Source organism: Cryptomeria japonica, chromosome 11 (genome assembly GCF_030272615.1).
Source record: "Cryptomeria japonica chromosome 11, Sugi_1.0, whole genome shotgun sequence".
NCBI lineage: Eukaryota > Viridiplantae > Streptophyta > Pinopsida > Cupressales > Cupressaceae > Cryptomeria > Cryptomeria japonica.
In genome coordinates this window covers 438754560-438772832 of record NC_081415.1, presented here as the reverse complement: position 1 = coordinate 438772832, position 18273 = coordinate 438754560, and the positions used below count along the sequence as shown (strand labels likewise).

The following is an 18273-nucleotide window of genomic DNA, read 5'->3' as shown; positions in this document are numbered from 1 at the left end:
TTTAAAATTTAGGGTACTAGCATGTTAGATAAAAAATAAAGGCAAGTGGAAAGAATTTAGAAATGTTTAATCATAAGTAACCTCAAAACTAAGACTCTAGCTACCTAAAGAAGGATTAAAATATGGAGAGTTGCTACTAGCCTAGGTTGGTTATTGAGGAATGACTTAGAGACAAAAGTAAGAATGTACTCGAATAAAAAATAATGAAAAGTGGAGAAATAAATGGGACATTAATTTATAGGAATTTCCAAATACTAATGAATAAACAAAATTATGTCAAAAAAATTAGGATTGTTATATGAACAAAGTAAATTAGTTGGAATAAAGTTTACCATATTAAATAATTTAAGTATAATTATAAATTAGATCATGATGAAAAAGCTTAAAGAGGAGGTACCATCGAGTGGAAAGCAAAAGGTTGATAGCTTAGTTAAGGAATAGCTTGTATCATCTTAGGTATGCAATTGATAGATGGTTTATCTGGTTAAGGAGTGGGAAATGGTGGAGAGGGAATTGCACTACATGATAGAGTGGTTGTCCTACATTGACAACCATATCAACTATGAAGACACCTTGAAGGTAGACAATCTAAATAATTTATTTTAAGGGGTAAAGTTTAACAAAATTTCAAACATTTTGATCAAGCTCGATTGTAAAAAATATGACATTAAGAAAAATTTACAAATCTTATAAAGTTTTTGTGCCCTTCTAACATGCTACAGTTTTGTTGCTGCTCTTGATCTTATATACTATTGTAATCTTATAGACATTATTAAGTAGTGAATTCTTTAGAACTGATGTGCATTATTTAATTATAGAAACCTATAGTTGGAAACGGTCGATCCCTAAATTCCATAGATATATTTTGACAACAAACAAGATTGATGAAGGTATAAGGCAAAACGAACGGACAATTTCTTTATTATCATCTTGCATCACTATTATACGTTGATAGTCGTTGATCTTGAAAATGAGATCACTCCGTCCCATAAAAATAGCACTGAAAATTTTAAAAAGAAAAATAAAATTGAAAAATAATACAATTTCAAACGTTATAGATATAATCGCTAAGGCGGGCCAAATCTTATCACGGTTTTCAATTTTAATTGCGGAAATGGAAGCGTGCGGTATTCGGCAGACCAACCGGATCTCTTCTCTTCAATGTTACCGAGGGAAAGAGAACCCAACATTACCGGGTTGATTTGGTACCAAAATATAAGCTCTACATATCTTATCGTAGCATTCATCCCCAGCAATTTGTTTTCCAACTCCACAATGAAGAACTTGCAATACGTGATGCCACTTGTATTTCTGGCACTATGTTTACTCTTCTGTTCAGCAGAGGCACAAGGAGGTTGTGCTTCCTCAATTGTTCAGGCTGCGTATTGGCCGTCTTCCACCGCCTCATTCATGCCGCCCGCTTCCATCAACGCATCCCTCTACTCTCACATCTATTACGCCTTTGCAGAAATGAATGACCAAACATTCCAGCTGGAGGAGCAGCTAATGATGGGTGAATTCACCACAACAGTGCAGCAGAAAAACCCGTGCGTAAATACGCTCATCTCCATCGGAGGCGGGGGATCCAACTCCACTGCCTTTGCTCTCATGGCAACCAATCCCATCCGGCGTGTAGTCTTCATAAAATCAGCCATCGCTCTCGCCAGACGCCACGCCTTCTACGGCCTCGACCTCGATTGGGAGTTTCCCGGCAACTCTACGGAAATGGAGAATTTGGGTGAATCGTTCTCCGAGTGGAGACAGGCCATAGATTCAGAGAGCAGATCGTCGGGCCGCCCTCCGCTTCTCCTGAGCGCAGCAGTGTATTTTGCGCAGAGATTCTTCTTATGGGGCGAGCACAGAAGGTACCCATCGGCCTCCATTGCCGAAAACCTCGACTGGGTAAATGTGATGGCCTTTGATTATCACGGGTCAAGGGACACTTCTGCGACCGGAGCCCCCGCAGCGCTTTATGACCGTAGCTCTAACGTTTCGACCAGCTATGGGATTTCAATCTGGGTCGACTCCGGATTGCCGCCGCGTAAAGTTGTAATGGGGATGCCGCTTTACGGGCGTTCGTGGGTGCTCAAGTCGCTAAACTAGACGGGCATTGGAGCTCCTGCTGTGGCGGCTGGTCCCAAACAAAATCTCAGCGCCGAAAGCGGTGTTATGTTCTTCTCGGAGATCCGAGATTTGATATGGGTCAATAATGCGACCGAGGTGTTCGATACTGAAAGTGTCTCAGCTTACTGCTATGCGGGAGAGTTATGGGTGGGTTATGATAACCAGGACTCCGTGGCTGCCAAGGTTAAATTCGCTAAGCAAAAGGGCCTTTTGGGATACTTCTTCTGGGCTATTAGCCAGGATAGTAACTGGATGTTGTCTACCATAGGTTAGTCCTATCTTTCTGTTTGTTATTTTTTATTATTTTAATGCTTTTGTTATGATTATTACTGATGGGTTCTGGTTGGTGCAGCTTCTCAGTCGTGGAATAAATGAGATCTTGGTTGGCCTTCGATGTGGGTGGGGACAGAAGAATGACGGAAAAAGTGATGCTCCTCTCATTAATTCTATGTAATTTTCTTTGTTTACGAATAAAATGTTACAGAATTTAAAAGCAATTTGTTTTGTACCCATAAGATTGGGGCACAGTATCTCCTGGTTTTTTCATTTGAAAAATCCAAAGAATTCACCACTTGTTAAGCTAGAGCTTTTGCCATTCTCTTAAATTCAAATGAGAAAAGCAGCAACTAATTTCTTCCTTAGTAAAGAAAACTAAAAGTAAAATGACTTCGTACATTTTCTGGCTGGCAACTTGCTGCATTTTCTGTTGTTTCTTTTAAAAAATGTTTAAATTGGTAACCTGCACAAAGTTATATGTTCCGGTTCTCCGTGGCTTTTGGGAGCAGAAAGGGGTGCTATAAAATATCAAACTGTTCCTACGTAAAAACTGACGATCTTTGTTTAGTCCGTCCGACATGACAGCGAGGACTGATAGTTAAAGCAGTATTATTACTTAACCTTCAAATGCCACGTCAACTGATCATGACCCCTTAGAAATATCACCAAATAATGTGTTAATTATTGTTTAGGTGGATTGGTTGAGCATTTCTTAATAGTTGTGATAGCATTTATTGATTTAATATTTAATATTTTTATTTTGGAGTATGATCTTGGAGCCTTGTACTCAGCAAGACTTGATCTTTGGTGGGTTCATTTACAACCTTTCAACTTCACCAATGGAACAAGGGTTGTTGACAAATATCTAATATTTTTAATAATATAGTATTAATAATTATGGCTTTAAAATTGTTAATGTTGATCACGTGTATTCATAATTGAGCAAAATATATTTTCCAAATTTAAAAAATAAATAATGTAACGTCACATCAATATACAAGAAAACATGACACAATACACAATTATTAATCTAACTTTTTTAAGAGGTTTTTTGGACACCTCAACAAAAAAAAACTATACCAATATAGCATCATATTTGATAATGTGATGCTAAAACCTTAGTTATAAACAAGAAGCTTGTCAAGTAAGTCATATTAAAAAAAATTAAGAGTGATTTGAAAACATCATCTAGGATTTTGAGTGGCACAAAATTAAACTACTTAATTATTATATCTTTCAATTTTCATTTTTTCAAACACAAATCTCTACATCAAGAAATGTATAGAAGATAAAATAAAGTGTCCAACAAAATAGATGTAGAAATGCAGAATCATGTATGATGTTCATTTTAATTAATTTATTTATATTTTTCTATATTTTATGATTCATATTTGTTAGAATTAAATCACATCTAATTAGGTGATGGCTATTTTGATAGCCAAAAGGTGGTTATACTACGTCTTTGTATTTATATCTATTATTATATATTAATTGATATTTTCAAAAATATAAATATAAGTATGCAAAATCAAAATAAATGAAGAATAAAAATTGATATTTAAAATTTGTTATTGTATTATCACTGCAAATATTTAATAAAGAATCGCATGTTTGTTACTTATTTAGACATCTATTTATTGAAACTGGGATGAAGATTTTTATTTAAATGAATGATTTGATTTAAATTTATAGGGTTTTGTGGAGACAAATGAATGACTAGGCTTTGATATTAGGTCTTGTTGTCCTATTAAAGATGGAGTGGATGGGGATATGTGATGATTCATATTAGTCATTTAGCTCATTTATTTATTTAATGGAATTATTTATTTATCTTGATCAAAGAGATAACTGATTTGATTTTGATTTATTAATTATTTTGTCCCTTTCAAAGGTTTGTTAACTATTATGATCAACAAGTTAACGGTTGATATTAGTCATTTAGCTCATTTATGGATTTAATAGAATTATTTACTTATCTAGATCAAAGAGATAATTGATTTGATTTTGATTTATTAATTATTTTTTCCCTTTCAAAGGTCTTTTAACTATTATGATCAACAAGTTAACTAATTTGATTGATCATGCTTTATTTTTATTGTGTGATTAGATTATTTGTGGCTAATATATTTAAATAATTTTTATTATTTTTAAGACACGTGGAAGAACATTTTATTAAAACTAATTGAGAAATAAAAAATTAAGGTCAATTTTATTTTGATAAAGTAGATTATTTAATGTAATATAAATTATTTTAATGAACGAATATATTAATGTGTTGAGATGGAGGTGATGGTATGGAAATGGATGTTAGTAGGATTTTATTTTCTACAATTTAGCCCTCTTTAAAATGGTGTTGCACTTACAAGAGGCAATGTCATCTCAAGATCGCCCAATGACCACATAAAGGATGAGGCACAATCACTCTTAAGTGCATCTTAGATGGCATGAGGAATAGATCTTGTGTTCATCACATTCCTAAAAATTAATGTAACATGAAAACAAGACAAGAATTAGGTGACTTCTATAGTGCAACATTTGTCCTACAATACATAGAACTGACCACTAAGATTTCAGATTTTAATTTTAATTTTTTGTTGACTCACCTATTTCATTCTCTCCACAAGTTGACTTGTCACTTATTTTGTGGGATCTATTTTCATTTAAAAGTATTCAATGTGCATTCATTTCTAATCATACACATTAAAAGGAACATCATTCTAAGAATATTTTGATTTGGAACACTATAAGAAACCTAAGTTTTGCATCCACATTTGAAGATATTTGTATGATTAAAGAGTGTTGACTTCAACCATTTCAATAACCATAAAGTTGGTCTAATCAAAGGGGTTTGACTTAGGAGAAAATGAGTCTTGCACTCTAACAATCTCCTCTAAATTACCAATGCTTAATAGTCATCACAAAGTAAAGAAATTGAAGAATAAAAAAATAGAAGCATGGATTATTCCAAATGAAATCTGCAATTACATTTGTGACCCTAAACTGCAAAACAAACCAATTGTAAAATTAACAAAAAAATTCTAATTTTGAATTGATATATGATTTGTTATATTTTTTAATCTTAATATTTTTAAAAAATTTAATGTGACATGAAACTTATTCATTTATGTTAATCTTAGAATTAAAAATATTAATCCTCTTCACTTTTTTAATCTACCTAATTATTAAATTAATTTTATTTAATCTATATATGCTTGATTGCTTACATTTACACATAATCCTCCTAAAATAAGCTTTGGGAAATGTATATTTTCTTTCAACAAATAAAAATGAAATGGATTACGGATATTATAAATTGAGCTACCATTCAAACATTAGTGTTAAAAGGCTCAAAAGAGATTCAAATCCTCATCGAACTGTGGAATCTTTATTATGAAAACGTTTCACTCTCCTTAAAACGAGGATAGTTGAAAAATCATAGATGCCCCTTCAGATTTTTCTCTATTTAACGTTTTTCGCCCAGAGATGCCTCCTCCCCTTCTCTCTTCTCTCCGCGCTCCTCTTTGTTTTTTCCTGATTTGAACTTAATCATCTCAACTCTATGTTTTAACCATCTCATCTTCTTACCTTAGATGACTAGTCGGTATGGCAAACCTCTAAACTTAGGGAAAATTTAACCAGTCATGTTGCATCACTATCTACAGTTAAGTTTATGATTTGACTTGGAACTTGGTATATTTAAGTTAATTATCTAAGCTCTACGTATATTATCATATCATTCATTCCCAGCAATTTGTTTTCCAACTCCATAATGAAGAACTCGCAATACATGATGCCAATTGTATTTCTGGCAGCATGTTTACTCTTCTGTTCAGCAGAGGCAGCAAGTTGTGCTTCATCAAATGTTAAGGCTGCGTATTGGCCGTCTTATACGGTCTCATTCATGCCTCCCGCCTCCATCAACACAGCTCTCTACTCTCACATCTTCTACGCCTTTGCAGGTATGAATGACCAAACATTCCAGGTGGAGGAGCAGGAAACGATGGGCGAATTCACCACAACAGTGCAGCAGAAAAATCCAAGCGTAAAAACGCTCATCTCCATCGGAGGCGGAGGATCCAACTCGACTGCCTTTGCTCTCATGGCAAGCAATCCGATTCGGCGTGCAGTCTTCATAAAATCAGCCATCGCCCTAGCCAGATGCCACGCTTTCCACGGCATCGACCTCGATTGGGAGTTTCCCAGCAACACTAGGGAAATGGAGAATTTAGGCAAATTGTTTTCCGAGTGGAGGCACAGCATAAATTTGGAGAGCAGATCGTCGGGCAGGCCTCCTCTTCTCCTGACCGCAGCCGTGTATTTTGCGCAGATATTTTTCTTATGGGGTGAGCTCAGAAGCTACCCGGCGGCTTCCATTGCCAAAAACCTCGACTGGGTAAATGTGATGGCCTTTGATTATCACGGTTCAGGGGACACTTCAGCCACGGGAGCCCCCGCAGCGCTTTATGATCGCACCTCCAACGTTTCCACCAGCTATGGGATTTCATCTTGGGTGGACTCCGGACTGCCACAGGAAAAAATTGTAATGGGGATGCCGCTTTACGGGAAATCTTGGGTCCTCAAGTCGCAAAACCAGACGGGCATAGGAGCTCCCGCTGTGGCGGCTGGTCCCAAGCAAAATCTCAGCGACGAAAGTGGTACTATGTTCTTCTCGGAGATCACAGACTTCATACGGGACAACCATGCAACCGAGGTGTTTGATATGGAAAGTGGCTCAGCTTACTGCTACATTGGGGAGTTATGGGTGGGTTATGATAACCAGGACTCGGTTGCTGCCAAGGTTAGATTCGCTAAGCAAAAGGGCCTTTTGGGATACTTCTTCTGGGCCATTAGCCAAGACAGTAACTGGATATTGTCCACCACAGGTTTGTTCTATCTTTCACTTTGTTATTTTTCTTTCAATTCTTTTTATTATAACTGTTACTCATGATGGATTTTGGTGAATGCAGCTTCTCAGTCGTGGGACAAGTATTCTTGATTCGCTATTGGTGTGGGTTGGGAGTCGGGACCAAAGAATGACGAACAAAGCGATGGGCTTTCGTTGTAATTTTCTTTGTTTAGAAATAAAATGTCAGAGAATATAAAAGCTAAGTATGACGTCTGCGTATTTTCTGGCAACTTGCTATTCTTTCAGTTTTTTGTTTTTGTTTTGAAGAACGGAATACCTACTGTTCTTAACCTGTGCTTAATAGTTTATGTTGCAATTGCCATGGCTCTTTGGGTGCATAAAGGCCATTGTTTTATGAAGAATTCAGAACTTTGGCAGTTTCTATTGCAGAAAACTATTGCTCTTGAAATATTTAAGAAAGAATCAGAGTTTTATAGCACACCAAGGGATAAAAGTTCTGGCAAAGGTGGTTTTTTTCTTTTTTTTAAACTACGAGTCCTTCATTCAATTGTTTATGCTAAGGGAAAAATTGGTTCTTGTAAAAAATTTAATAACAAAGAAGGGCTTTGCTCTTATAAAGGATGTGTCGAAGTAGAGCAAAATATCGAGCTTTAATTGCTTATAAACAATTTTTTTGTTACAATAAATTTGTAGTGAAAATTTATATAGTCATAATGAATTCGAAATTTATTAGATAAAAATGGATTCAAGAATAAGCTTTAATCACAAGATTAATAATGCTATTTTAAATTTGAGCTAGATCTTAAATTGTTAAGACTTTCAGGGTTTGTTTGTATGGATTCTTAGGGGTGATCTAGTATCCCTTACCCTTTTTTGGTGAATAATGTACTTTAATCTATAATTAATGGAAATGGCTACTATTCATCAAAAAAATCGTTAAATAATTATTTCCTAACAAGAGCAAATGAGATATAATCACCACCAAAAAATTAGGCTATTAAATTAAAATGACACATATGAAATTAATTTAATACTTCTATGGGTATTCAGAAAGTCAAATAAATAGCATAGTAAAAAACTTAATTTTTCCCATAACTATTCAATTATATAAATTTTAGAGTTATAATAAAATCTATTAAATAAAGGCTCATTATCAATTTAGTAATCACCATGAGTTAATCCTTACTACTAAAATGGTTATTTGATAGTATACAATATATGTAAGTACAAGAAGATAGTATTCAATTTAAGTGAAATATAGGTTCCAAAAAAAATTACATTTGTTTAATTTGTTTTTGTGTAAACCTACTTAGGTTTAAATATTTTCTATATTTTTTAATGAAATCTAATTTGAAGCAATCGATAAAAATATACAAATAATTTCTCATTTATTGCTTAAAGAACTATTGTAAAGAATTACAAAAGGAAAACTAGCATTTGATAAGAGGAAATTGAATATTGTAAGCTTGAATAATTTAAAATTAGAATAGACTAGTGGATTTGGAGGAACACTTTTAGAATATATACATAGGTCCCCAACATTGAAAAAAGATAGTCATGAAGGTCCTCAACATTGAAAAAAGGTAGTCATGTTGGTCAATAATGGAATGTTGGTTATATTTTTTAATAACCATTGGTGTCTATGTATATTGGAGAGATTATACTATTCAAGAATACATCTCATCTATACCCTAACCCCAAATCTAATGATAAATCCCTCACAAGTGTTCCCAATGTCTAGGTATTCAATTTTGAAGTTATAGTGAAAGGTAACATGTGTTAAATACTATTTGAAAAATTATCTCAACTAGTTACCTAGGTAGTTTCTTTCAACCTCAACAAATCCTCAATAAAATTTTGAAATGTGTGATCCTCTAGTCAAGTGATGTAGAGTGGTGTTTGTATATTAGAATCATAAAGAATAAAACCCCTAGAAGAAACCTATCTATTGTGGTGTGTGCAAGTGAAATGAATAGATTAGTGGGTAATGGGAACTACAAGATTGCTTTTAAGAAATAATGGGAAACTATTTTTTATATTTTTGGGAAAAGGATGAATGTATAGGGAGATAAAAACTCTAGGAAGCCATAATAATAAATTAGGGATAGTGATGGATGTCCATACACCAAGGGAATCACAACAATACACTAAGGATATGAAGGACAATACAGTAGAGAACTTGGAGAGTATGTAACAAGGATATTTGATAAATTTCTTTAAAGATGTCTTCAAAAGCGTGTAGCACTTGTGAAGTTTATTATGAAAATCTATGATGATTGAATGTGTTGTTCCCTTGGAATTGGCTTGGTATGTAGCTTTATTATACGCCAGGTTTTGGCGACCATTTAATAATATATTAAGATGGTTCCAAGTTTAGTGTAGAAGCCTCATTTAAAAAATTAAATTTCTAAAATTTACCTAGACACAGAGTCATTTGACTACAAGGGTGTCCAAGATACAAGCATTTTGTTTAGATTTGGCTTGAAATTTTTGGGGTTGGATTTTAGTCATTAGAAAAATCTCAAACACAATTGTAAATCAACCTCTTCTAAGGGAAATATTCAACGAATGGAAATGAGTCTTAGAACACACCAAGGAAATGAACAATAAGCTAAGTGAAAAAATATAATATAAATATTATAAAGTACGCAAAGTTTAACCATAGTTTTTTTCCCTCACTTTAGCAAGTTGTTGTAACTAAGTTAGAAAACACAATAAAGTACATAAGTTATAGAAGTGATTGAAACATATAAGGAGAGAATAGTGATAAAAAGGACTAAAGAAGATATTATTCTCTCTCATATTATCTTCACTTTCTCCTTCATCATGACATATGTTCCATTCCTATAATACATCCATGACAAGAAACACAATTAATTTACTCATTTATAAAGAAACATGCCACTAAATAAAATGGAACATGTTAAAAATAATACAAGAGTCATGCTAAAATATAATCATACACATGCCTGCATTTACTTTATTAATTTATTATTTTATGACAACGTACCAAACAACCATGAGATTTATGAAGAATCACATTTAATAAGAGCAAGACAAGGAAAGGATGTTGATGATCCAAGAATAAAGCATGGAATGAAGGTACTATGACAAATATTTTTGGAGGGACAGAGAGAGAGAATATCATTTTCGTTAAATAGATTGGTTAACCAAAAATATAAAAATAAATAAAAAGGTGAGGTGGTTTCACTTTGGCTATATGAGGTTACCACTCAAAATATTCTAGGTTAAATCCTATAGTGTCCTAAATTGTACTCGCCTACAATTTTGTCCTCACTTTGTCGTTTCGTCCTCCGAGGTCTGACTGAAGCACTGATTGTGCTTACACAAACTACCAAACATAATTTTTCACTTTCTACACTATCTCCCCTTGATCCTAAAACCCTAATTTCCAAGACCATGGTGCCAGTGTCCTGGTCCTTTCAAAAAGGGCCCATTTTGGGGCCTCATAATGGTCATCTAATTTGGGCAGGGACCTAGATCCTGTGTCGGCTCATGTTAGAAATTCAATTTGCTTTTCAACTAGAAAGTATAAAAGGAGGTCTGCCCCTCTCATTTTAAACCTAATGAATTCAATATCTCAATTACACTCTAGAAAATTCAAGTGAGGAAGCAATTAGTCTTATATCAAGCATTGAAGCATTAGTGAAGTCAAGATTCAAGCATTCGAGATGATAAATTCATGTTTTATGTTTTATGAAGACAATCTTCATGAAACCCTAATTCCTTGGTGGAGACAAACAAAACTTCATTAAAGGCCTATCATTAGTGTTTCATTCATTCTCATCTTTTCCCTCAAAAGGAAATTATTTAACTGCAGTACTTCATTTATATTTTCAATTCAATTTCATGGTTAATTCAAAAACTGGGGTTTGACCTAAGGCAAAACCCTATTCCCAACAATTTCCCCCTTCTTTTTGTGTGCAGGAAACAGGTATAGAGTTGTGTTCGATAGGATCAACAAGATTCATAGAGACAAACAAGTTTATCTTTCAACCATGATAAATTCAAAGGAACAGGCCGAATCGGAGCAACACGGTCCTGAAGAATCAAGTCAAACTTCTAGGAACATATCCAAATCATCTTATTCTGCTTAGATCCACATTGGTGTCTCTGTATGACATCTGTAGCTCACTATTTCTATCAAATTGCTTCAATAATTCACTATCTTTCCCTAATCTTCAACAAATTCAAATTCAATTGAATTTAAGGAGGAAAGAGCCCCATCAATGAGGCATGGAATCATATCAAAATCTAGGTCTATGAAGGGTAGATCTATCAGATTTTTCTCCTTAATGTAATGGTTAATTAGGCTTGTTAGTGGATTTATTATCTTAATTTAATCCTAACCCTAAATTTTCTCACCATTATAAATCCAAAACATGGTATTTAGGGTTTTTTTCATGTAACAAATTAGATTAAATACTAAGTACTTTATCTTTATTGAAAGCAAATCACATCCCAATGACTTAGAAAATGATTACCACAAGGCTCCGAATGTTAGATCTTCTGATAGATGTATATTATCTAGGGTTTAGGATTAAACTTCTATATAGACCACTATATTCTTCAATATACATAGACTTGTGCTACTTTTACAAGCTTGCTCATTTTATTCAACAGGGGGAGAATACTAGCCAAAGTTAAGAGTGTCTATGCATCACTTAACCTATGTAAATGCTCAAAAGCTTTGTCTATAATTGAGCCTTGTTGTTTGTACAATGGTCCAATCAGGGATTTATATTATGAGAAAAATCTTTCTTCTAGTCCGCGCAAGGAGATCCAACTGGTATCATCATCCTTAAAAATCTTGTTTCTCTTGGTTATTCCCTTAGCAAATTTTTTATATTCTGGAAACCGTTTGGGACTTTGGCAAAAGAATGAGTAGAGCTTGCAAACTAGGTTTTTAACTTTAGCTACTGAATCAAAATTGCTCACAATTTTAAATGCTAAATTCAATTTGTGGGTCATGTAGTGAATCCCAATCATGTATGGTAAAATAGTAGATTTTATCTTTGCACAAAGATCATTCCTATGACCTTGAAACACTACAGCTCCATCAAATTCTACACCCACCAACTTTTTAGCAATTCATAGGGCATCCATACCACCAATTTCATTTAAAGATTTCTTAACTACTTCAAATATATTTTGTATTGTGGAATTCTCCTTTATTTTAACAACATGGAGTAAATGAGGCTGGCAGACATGTTTCCATACAACATACACATGCATACTTATCCAAGAAGTATTATCTACCACTATAACTTCATCTAAAGATAATTCAATTGTAGATGTCTAATGTTAATTAAATTAATAGTTAATTAATTTGAGCCTTTCCACATAACTAATTAATTTAATTGTGTTGATCTCCTTCCTCTTAGGATTAATTAAAACAAATTTAATTAATCTTTTCACTATATTTATAATTAGTTTATCAATAAATTAATTATTTCCCCATTCTTCTAAAGTCTCCCCAATCATTATTTCTTCTAAACCTCTATTAGTTAATTAGCCAAGCTAACCATGCGATTCCTACAATCTCAACCCTTCCTTCCAAATCAATATTGGCCCTTTATTTTGGCCTCCTCCAATCTATAAATTAGATTCTCCTCCCTTCGCAATTCTTTCATAATTTGAGTAATCTTATGGTGCTAGTTTGAGCCTTGAAATCATCCATTGCATCCTTACCATGCCCAATTCATGCCGCATATAAGCCAAGTTCATCCATCACAATCATCTTCATAGCTAATCCTGATCTTGTTGTGTAGTGGAGAGCAGTCCACGATTCATCACTAAAAGGAGAAAATCAAATCAAGTGGAGGCAGGGTGCATCTTCCACTTCACCATGCTCAACGAGAGGAACAAGAGGAGAAGTTAAGGTATAATGGTTTTTGTGTGATGAAAAATGTGAGATAATATGAATGATTGAAAACCTAAATTAAACAATCCAAGCTGACACTGAATTAATTCAAAGGCCTCAAGATTGAGAACATTGTTAGAAAAGGAAATTGGAAACATCAAATAACTGTAACTAGGAAAATGGGAAAACACATCAAAGCCTAGAGTTATGCAACCATAAAACACAACAAGCTATGAAATTGATCCTAATTCAATCAATAGAGCTATGAAGACTAGATAATCAAACCAAATGCAAACCATTGCAAACACATATATCTCCTCCATAATTCTCCATTGGCTTTCTTTCTCCTTCAAATGGAACTTGTGTGGCCTTTTGGTTTTTTCTTTTTCTTTTTGGATCATAGCTTTCTTTGTTTTGACATGTCGATTAGATTGGACATGTTGATCCCTGAATACATGTGGATTGTTGGACTTATGAATTTTATGCTTGGCTTCCAAATTGCTTGGAGGGAGAAAGGAACGCATGGATGGATAGGAATGATATGGAGGTCTTTTGGATGGATGGAAGGTGCTCGAAGATGTGTGCCTTTGCTAACCCTGCATAGAGGATGAAGGGATATAAGAACCTAAGATGGATGGAAGGGATGAAGGGGAAGGCATATGTTTGGATTTAGGTTTAGGTATACCAATGGCTTGAGAGTGAGTTGTGTAGCCATGACCATTAATATTTGCTTTGGGATGATGATGTGAGTCCATTATGAGGTGGATGCGATATGAGATCATGAAGAGGATCAGATTGGACCAAAGTGGAGAAACCCATTGTGCATGTAGGTTTTTCATGAACATCTTGTGCAAACATGTTAGAATCATTAGGGGGATCAGGATCATGAGGGGGATTAGGATCAATGACAGGCTCTTCATGAAGTGGAATGGGAGAAATGATAGGTTCTTCTCGGGAGATGAAATATTGTGGAGGATACAAAGGGATGATAGGGTCTTGTGGTGGACATGAATTTGAAAGGATATTTTGATCTTGACAAGGAAGAAGATCACTAGGTTCCTCTTTAAAGGTGTTCGGCTCTTGATTTTCAATGGGATTATTAGAAAGGACAAAGGGGGTATCTTGAACTCGCTCAAGAGGTGGAGTGTCAAGATGACTTTGGATAGGATGGACATGGATATTAAGATCATTATGAGTGTCTAGGAAGACAAGATTTGGGTCAACAATTGGATAGAATGACAAAGTTTCCGGATCTTGATCTTGATTTGTTTTAGGAGTCATTTCTTCATGCTTTGAATCATCATCTTGACACGGGGTTAGACTTTGAACATGTGTGGGGGATTCTAGCAAGGAATCAATGCTTTAAAATGAGAGAGATGGACTTTGAATTGGATCTTCTAGAATAGATAGTGGCAATGAAGCACAAGGTGGCATTGTGTCTAGTATTTCTAAAGCATGCCAGGGACTTACATCATGAATTAGGTTAGCTTGGCAATCAAATATGGACATCCCTTGGGAAATTTTATCTTTAGGTATATCATTTGATGGGGATGATATGGAAGGTTCTTGTGAAGCTTCAAAAGGTGTAGGTATAGATGTCACTATCGAGAGTCAATTTGATTATGGGGGGATGAACCTTTGCTAGACATAGCTGCACAATTTTGATCTTCCTCAGAAGAATCGTTTAGAATTATCTCTAAGAAACGTCTAAAAGAACTAGATCTTTCTTTGGAGATGCATTTGAATCCTTGTGAGGTTTTGACATGGTTGTGTTTGGATCTTAAACTTGTTTGGAAAGAATTTGGTCTTGGTTTGATGTCATGTTTTGATTTTGAGTTGGTTTTTGGTTGAATTGCTCTAGCATGTATAAATTTGGTTTGCAACTTTTGTTTTTGAATTTTTGGTTGTAGTTGTTGACATTGATATGTTGATTGAATTTGTTGTTGATATTCCACAGTTGGTTGAACCACTTGTTGACGTTGTGTGTTTGGTTGGACATGTTTTTGAAATTGCACCATTGGATATGTTGGTTATGTATGCTGAACCATTGATTGTGTTGGTTGAACATTTTGTTACAATTGCAAAATTGGTTGCGTTGGTTGTAAATGTTGGGTATGTTGAGCCATTGGTTGTGTATGTTGGATCATTGGATTTTGTTGAATGATTGGTTGTTGTTGGATGATTGGTTGTTGATGGACAATTGGTTGTTGATTCAAGATTTGATTGAATGGATTTTGATCAAATGAAGTGCGATTTGGGACTTGGTTAAAATTTGTGCTTGTTGTTTGAAAGTGTTTCATCATCTCTATTTTGGAAATGAGAGCTAGTATGTTTGATCATTCGATGAGAGATTTTACATTGATCAATTGCCTCAACATTTGGGTTTGGACCTTGAAATTTTCAAAATGTTTTCGATATTTGGGATCTAATCTTTTCACTATTTATCGCTCTTTGTTGTACGATCTCTCTTTCTCGAGATAGTTTTTCCTATAGTTTTCGTATTTTGATGCTTGTTTCATCATAACATGTTTGATTGAAGTTTTGAGACATGTAGAAATTGGATTGACATGATTGATTGTTCAATTGTGATGACATGGCTTCATAAGGGACTTGGGACCTCATTTGAACAAACATGTCACTATGCAATTTTTTGGGGATTTTTGAAATTTTGAATGATAATGATATGCAACTAATGGAATGAAAAATGCAACTAAGTGCAACCTAGATGATTGACAATGCAACTTATGTTTTTGGCCTTTTGAATTTTTGGAATGACAAGGGTATGCGACTAAATGCAACCTAGATGATTGACAATGCAACTTATATTTTTGGTCTTTTGGATTTTTAGAATGACAATGATATGCAACTAACTACAACCTTAGCGGATGATAATGAAACCTATGTTTTTATTGTTTTTCAAGATTTGGACAAAATTTTATGAAATACAAGCCTACAGATGCAACCTTGGGAAATTAAAATGAAGCCAAGACCTTAGAAGGACAAGAGGACAATGGACCACATGATGATAGGACAAAATGACAATGTTGCACCTATACGCTTGGATACTAAGCTAGGTTTGACAAAATGATGTTGACAAGAAGACAAATTTTGGACAAGGTCAATACTCCCTAACTACAACTTAGGGTTTAATCTAGAGATTTGAAATCTTTGAAGCTTGACAAAACCTATTTTTGAGACTATTATGTAAAAGGACAACGATTATGACAATGACCTATGATACGATATGAATATGACTTCAAGATGTGATATGATCTAGAGATATGAAATGATCTAAAGATATGAACTGACTCAAGGCTATTATGCAATGATATGAGCTAATGCTATGATACGAGCTTAAGGTATGAATGAAAATGTTGACCAAACTTGGAATATGATATGAGCTAAATGGTGTGATATGAATGCAAATGTATGACAATGTTAACCTAAGACAAGAGGTTTGGACTATGCAATGATATAACCTAATGCAAGAAAGGTATATGCAAGGCAATAATATGACCTAAGTGAAAACCTAGCTTTGGTATGACAATACAATGAGGACTTAGGGAAAATGATTTTTAAACGTAAGTGCAAAATGAGGATACTTAATGAACGACAATATCTATGGGTCCCTAGACCTAAGGTTGGACTATGCAAAGGCTAACCCTAAGTGACATAAATGTTGAAATAAGGATACTAATGTTTTGACAAGCCATGTTCAATTGTTGGATGAATACTTGGACAAAATGTGAACTCTTTGTTTGAACTTTGAAAAACCAAGGTTATTTATGACCACTTGTGAGAATTGTTTTTGCTTCACCTTTTAACAAGCATGAATGACAAAATGTTTGTTGGACCTTGACACAAAACAATCATGCACCTTCAACAATGAATCCTAAGGCTGGAAAGGACAATAGATGTTGGATCTCACTTGGGTTTCCCCAACTACGCTTTCTCAAAGAGGATACTTAGATTCTTGACCCCACTAGCTCCCTCCATGACACTCACTTCTCCGGGGTAGCCAAGCATCGGTCTCCATGAGAACTCCCCATGGCGAACTTTGTATCTCTACTAAGAACCATAAGGACGTGAGACGTCATCAAAAGTCCAACCTCTTGTACCAACAACTAGAAGGTTTTTGGATTCTAAAATAAAAAGTTTTTAGTCAAGGCATCCATTTGGGTGGCCATACATGCAGCGTTTCACTCTGTTAAGGAGGCCTCGTAGCCTGTACACAGGTTATGCTCTACAAATTTTCACATGCCACATGGACACTAAGGGAGACTTACATCGATATGACACATCGACACCTGTCACTTGCAACTTTCATCACAAACATATTTATTTATAGTGGTTCGGAAGAGCTTGGTCTTAGCCCATTACCACTTGGGTTGTTCCCTCTCACCAATGCCTATGTGAAGTGCCAGGAAAATTGGGAGGCATGCCCTCTAAAGGTAAAAGCACACAATCAAAATAAAAGAAGACATAACAAACATTGATTATTTAACCTTTAGAAAATGAAATGTTCTCTACACTAAGGCAAACAGTCTTGCTTCAAAATTTGCATGATATGAGTTCATTGATCCATTTGCATCCTAATTAAGACTAGATGAGGTTAATTCCATCTTAATTTGAAAAGGATTTGATCAATTTAAACCATAATTAAATGCAATTTGTTGTTCATTTTAAACCCTTTACATGCATGAAATGTGAAATTTGTTGTTGTTCTTTGATCCAAATCCTAATTAAGATTATGTGAGAATTGTAGGATTCATGAAAAACTCCTAATTAGGCTATATGTGAGGAATTGTTTTTCATTCAAACCTCCTAATTAGGCTATGTGAAAAATTATTGTTCATTAAAACCTCCTAATTAGGCTATGCGATTTTTTTTTCATTTCATGTTAAGAAATCCTGCATGACTCATTGTTTAGACTCCATAAAACCCACATGCAATAATAGATCCTCACATAAAACCTGCATGCAACAACAAATTAGTTAAAAAAACCTGCATCCAGCAATACATTAGTTTAATAAAAATCTACATGCAATAACATATTAGCACCAAAAACCTTCATCCAAGAACAAATTAGCTCAAAAAACCTGCACGCAACAACAAATTAGTT

General features: G+C 34.5%; 3 protein-coding genes across 3 annotated transcripts in view; all 3 read left to right on the top strand.

The window, feature by feature from the left end:
* The window catches only part of LOC131077735 (nod factor hydrolase protein 1), an 80606-nt gene that overhangs the window by 51014 nt on the left and 11319 nt on the right, over positions 1–18273 (top strand). The gene's annotated exons all lie outside the window — the stretch shown is intronic.
* LOC131077736 (class V chitinase CHIT5b-like) lies at positions 1246–2629 on the top strand. Its single transcript, XM_058015286.2, has 2 exons — positions 1246–2392; positions 2477–2629. Exon 1 carries the CDS (start codon positions 1276–1278, stop codon positions 2101–2103), a length of 828 nt encoding a protein of 275 aa, XP_057871269.2. The 5' UTR covers positions 1246–1275; the 3' UTR covers positions 2104–2392; positions 2477–2629.
* On the top strand, positions 6170–7921 carry LOC131077743 (nod factor hydrolase protein 1-like). Its single transcript, XM_058015294.1, has 3 exons — positions 6170–7283; positions 7368–7386; positions 7480–7921. The coding sequence occupies exons 1-3, from the start codon at positions 6170–6172 to the stop codon at positions 7919–7921; spliced, it is 1575 nt and encodes a 524-aa protein (XP_057871277.1).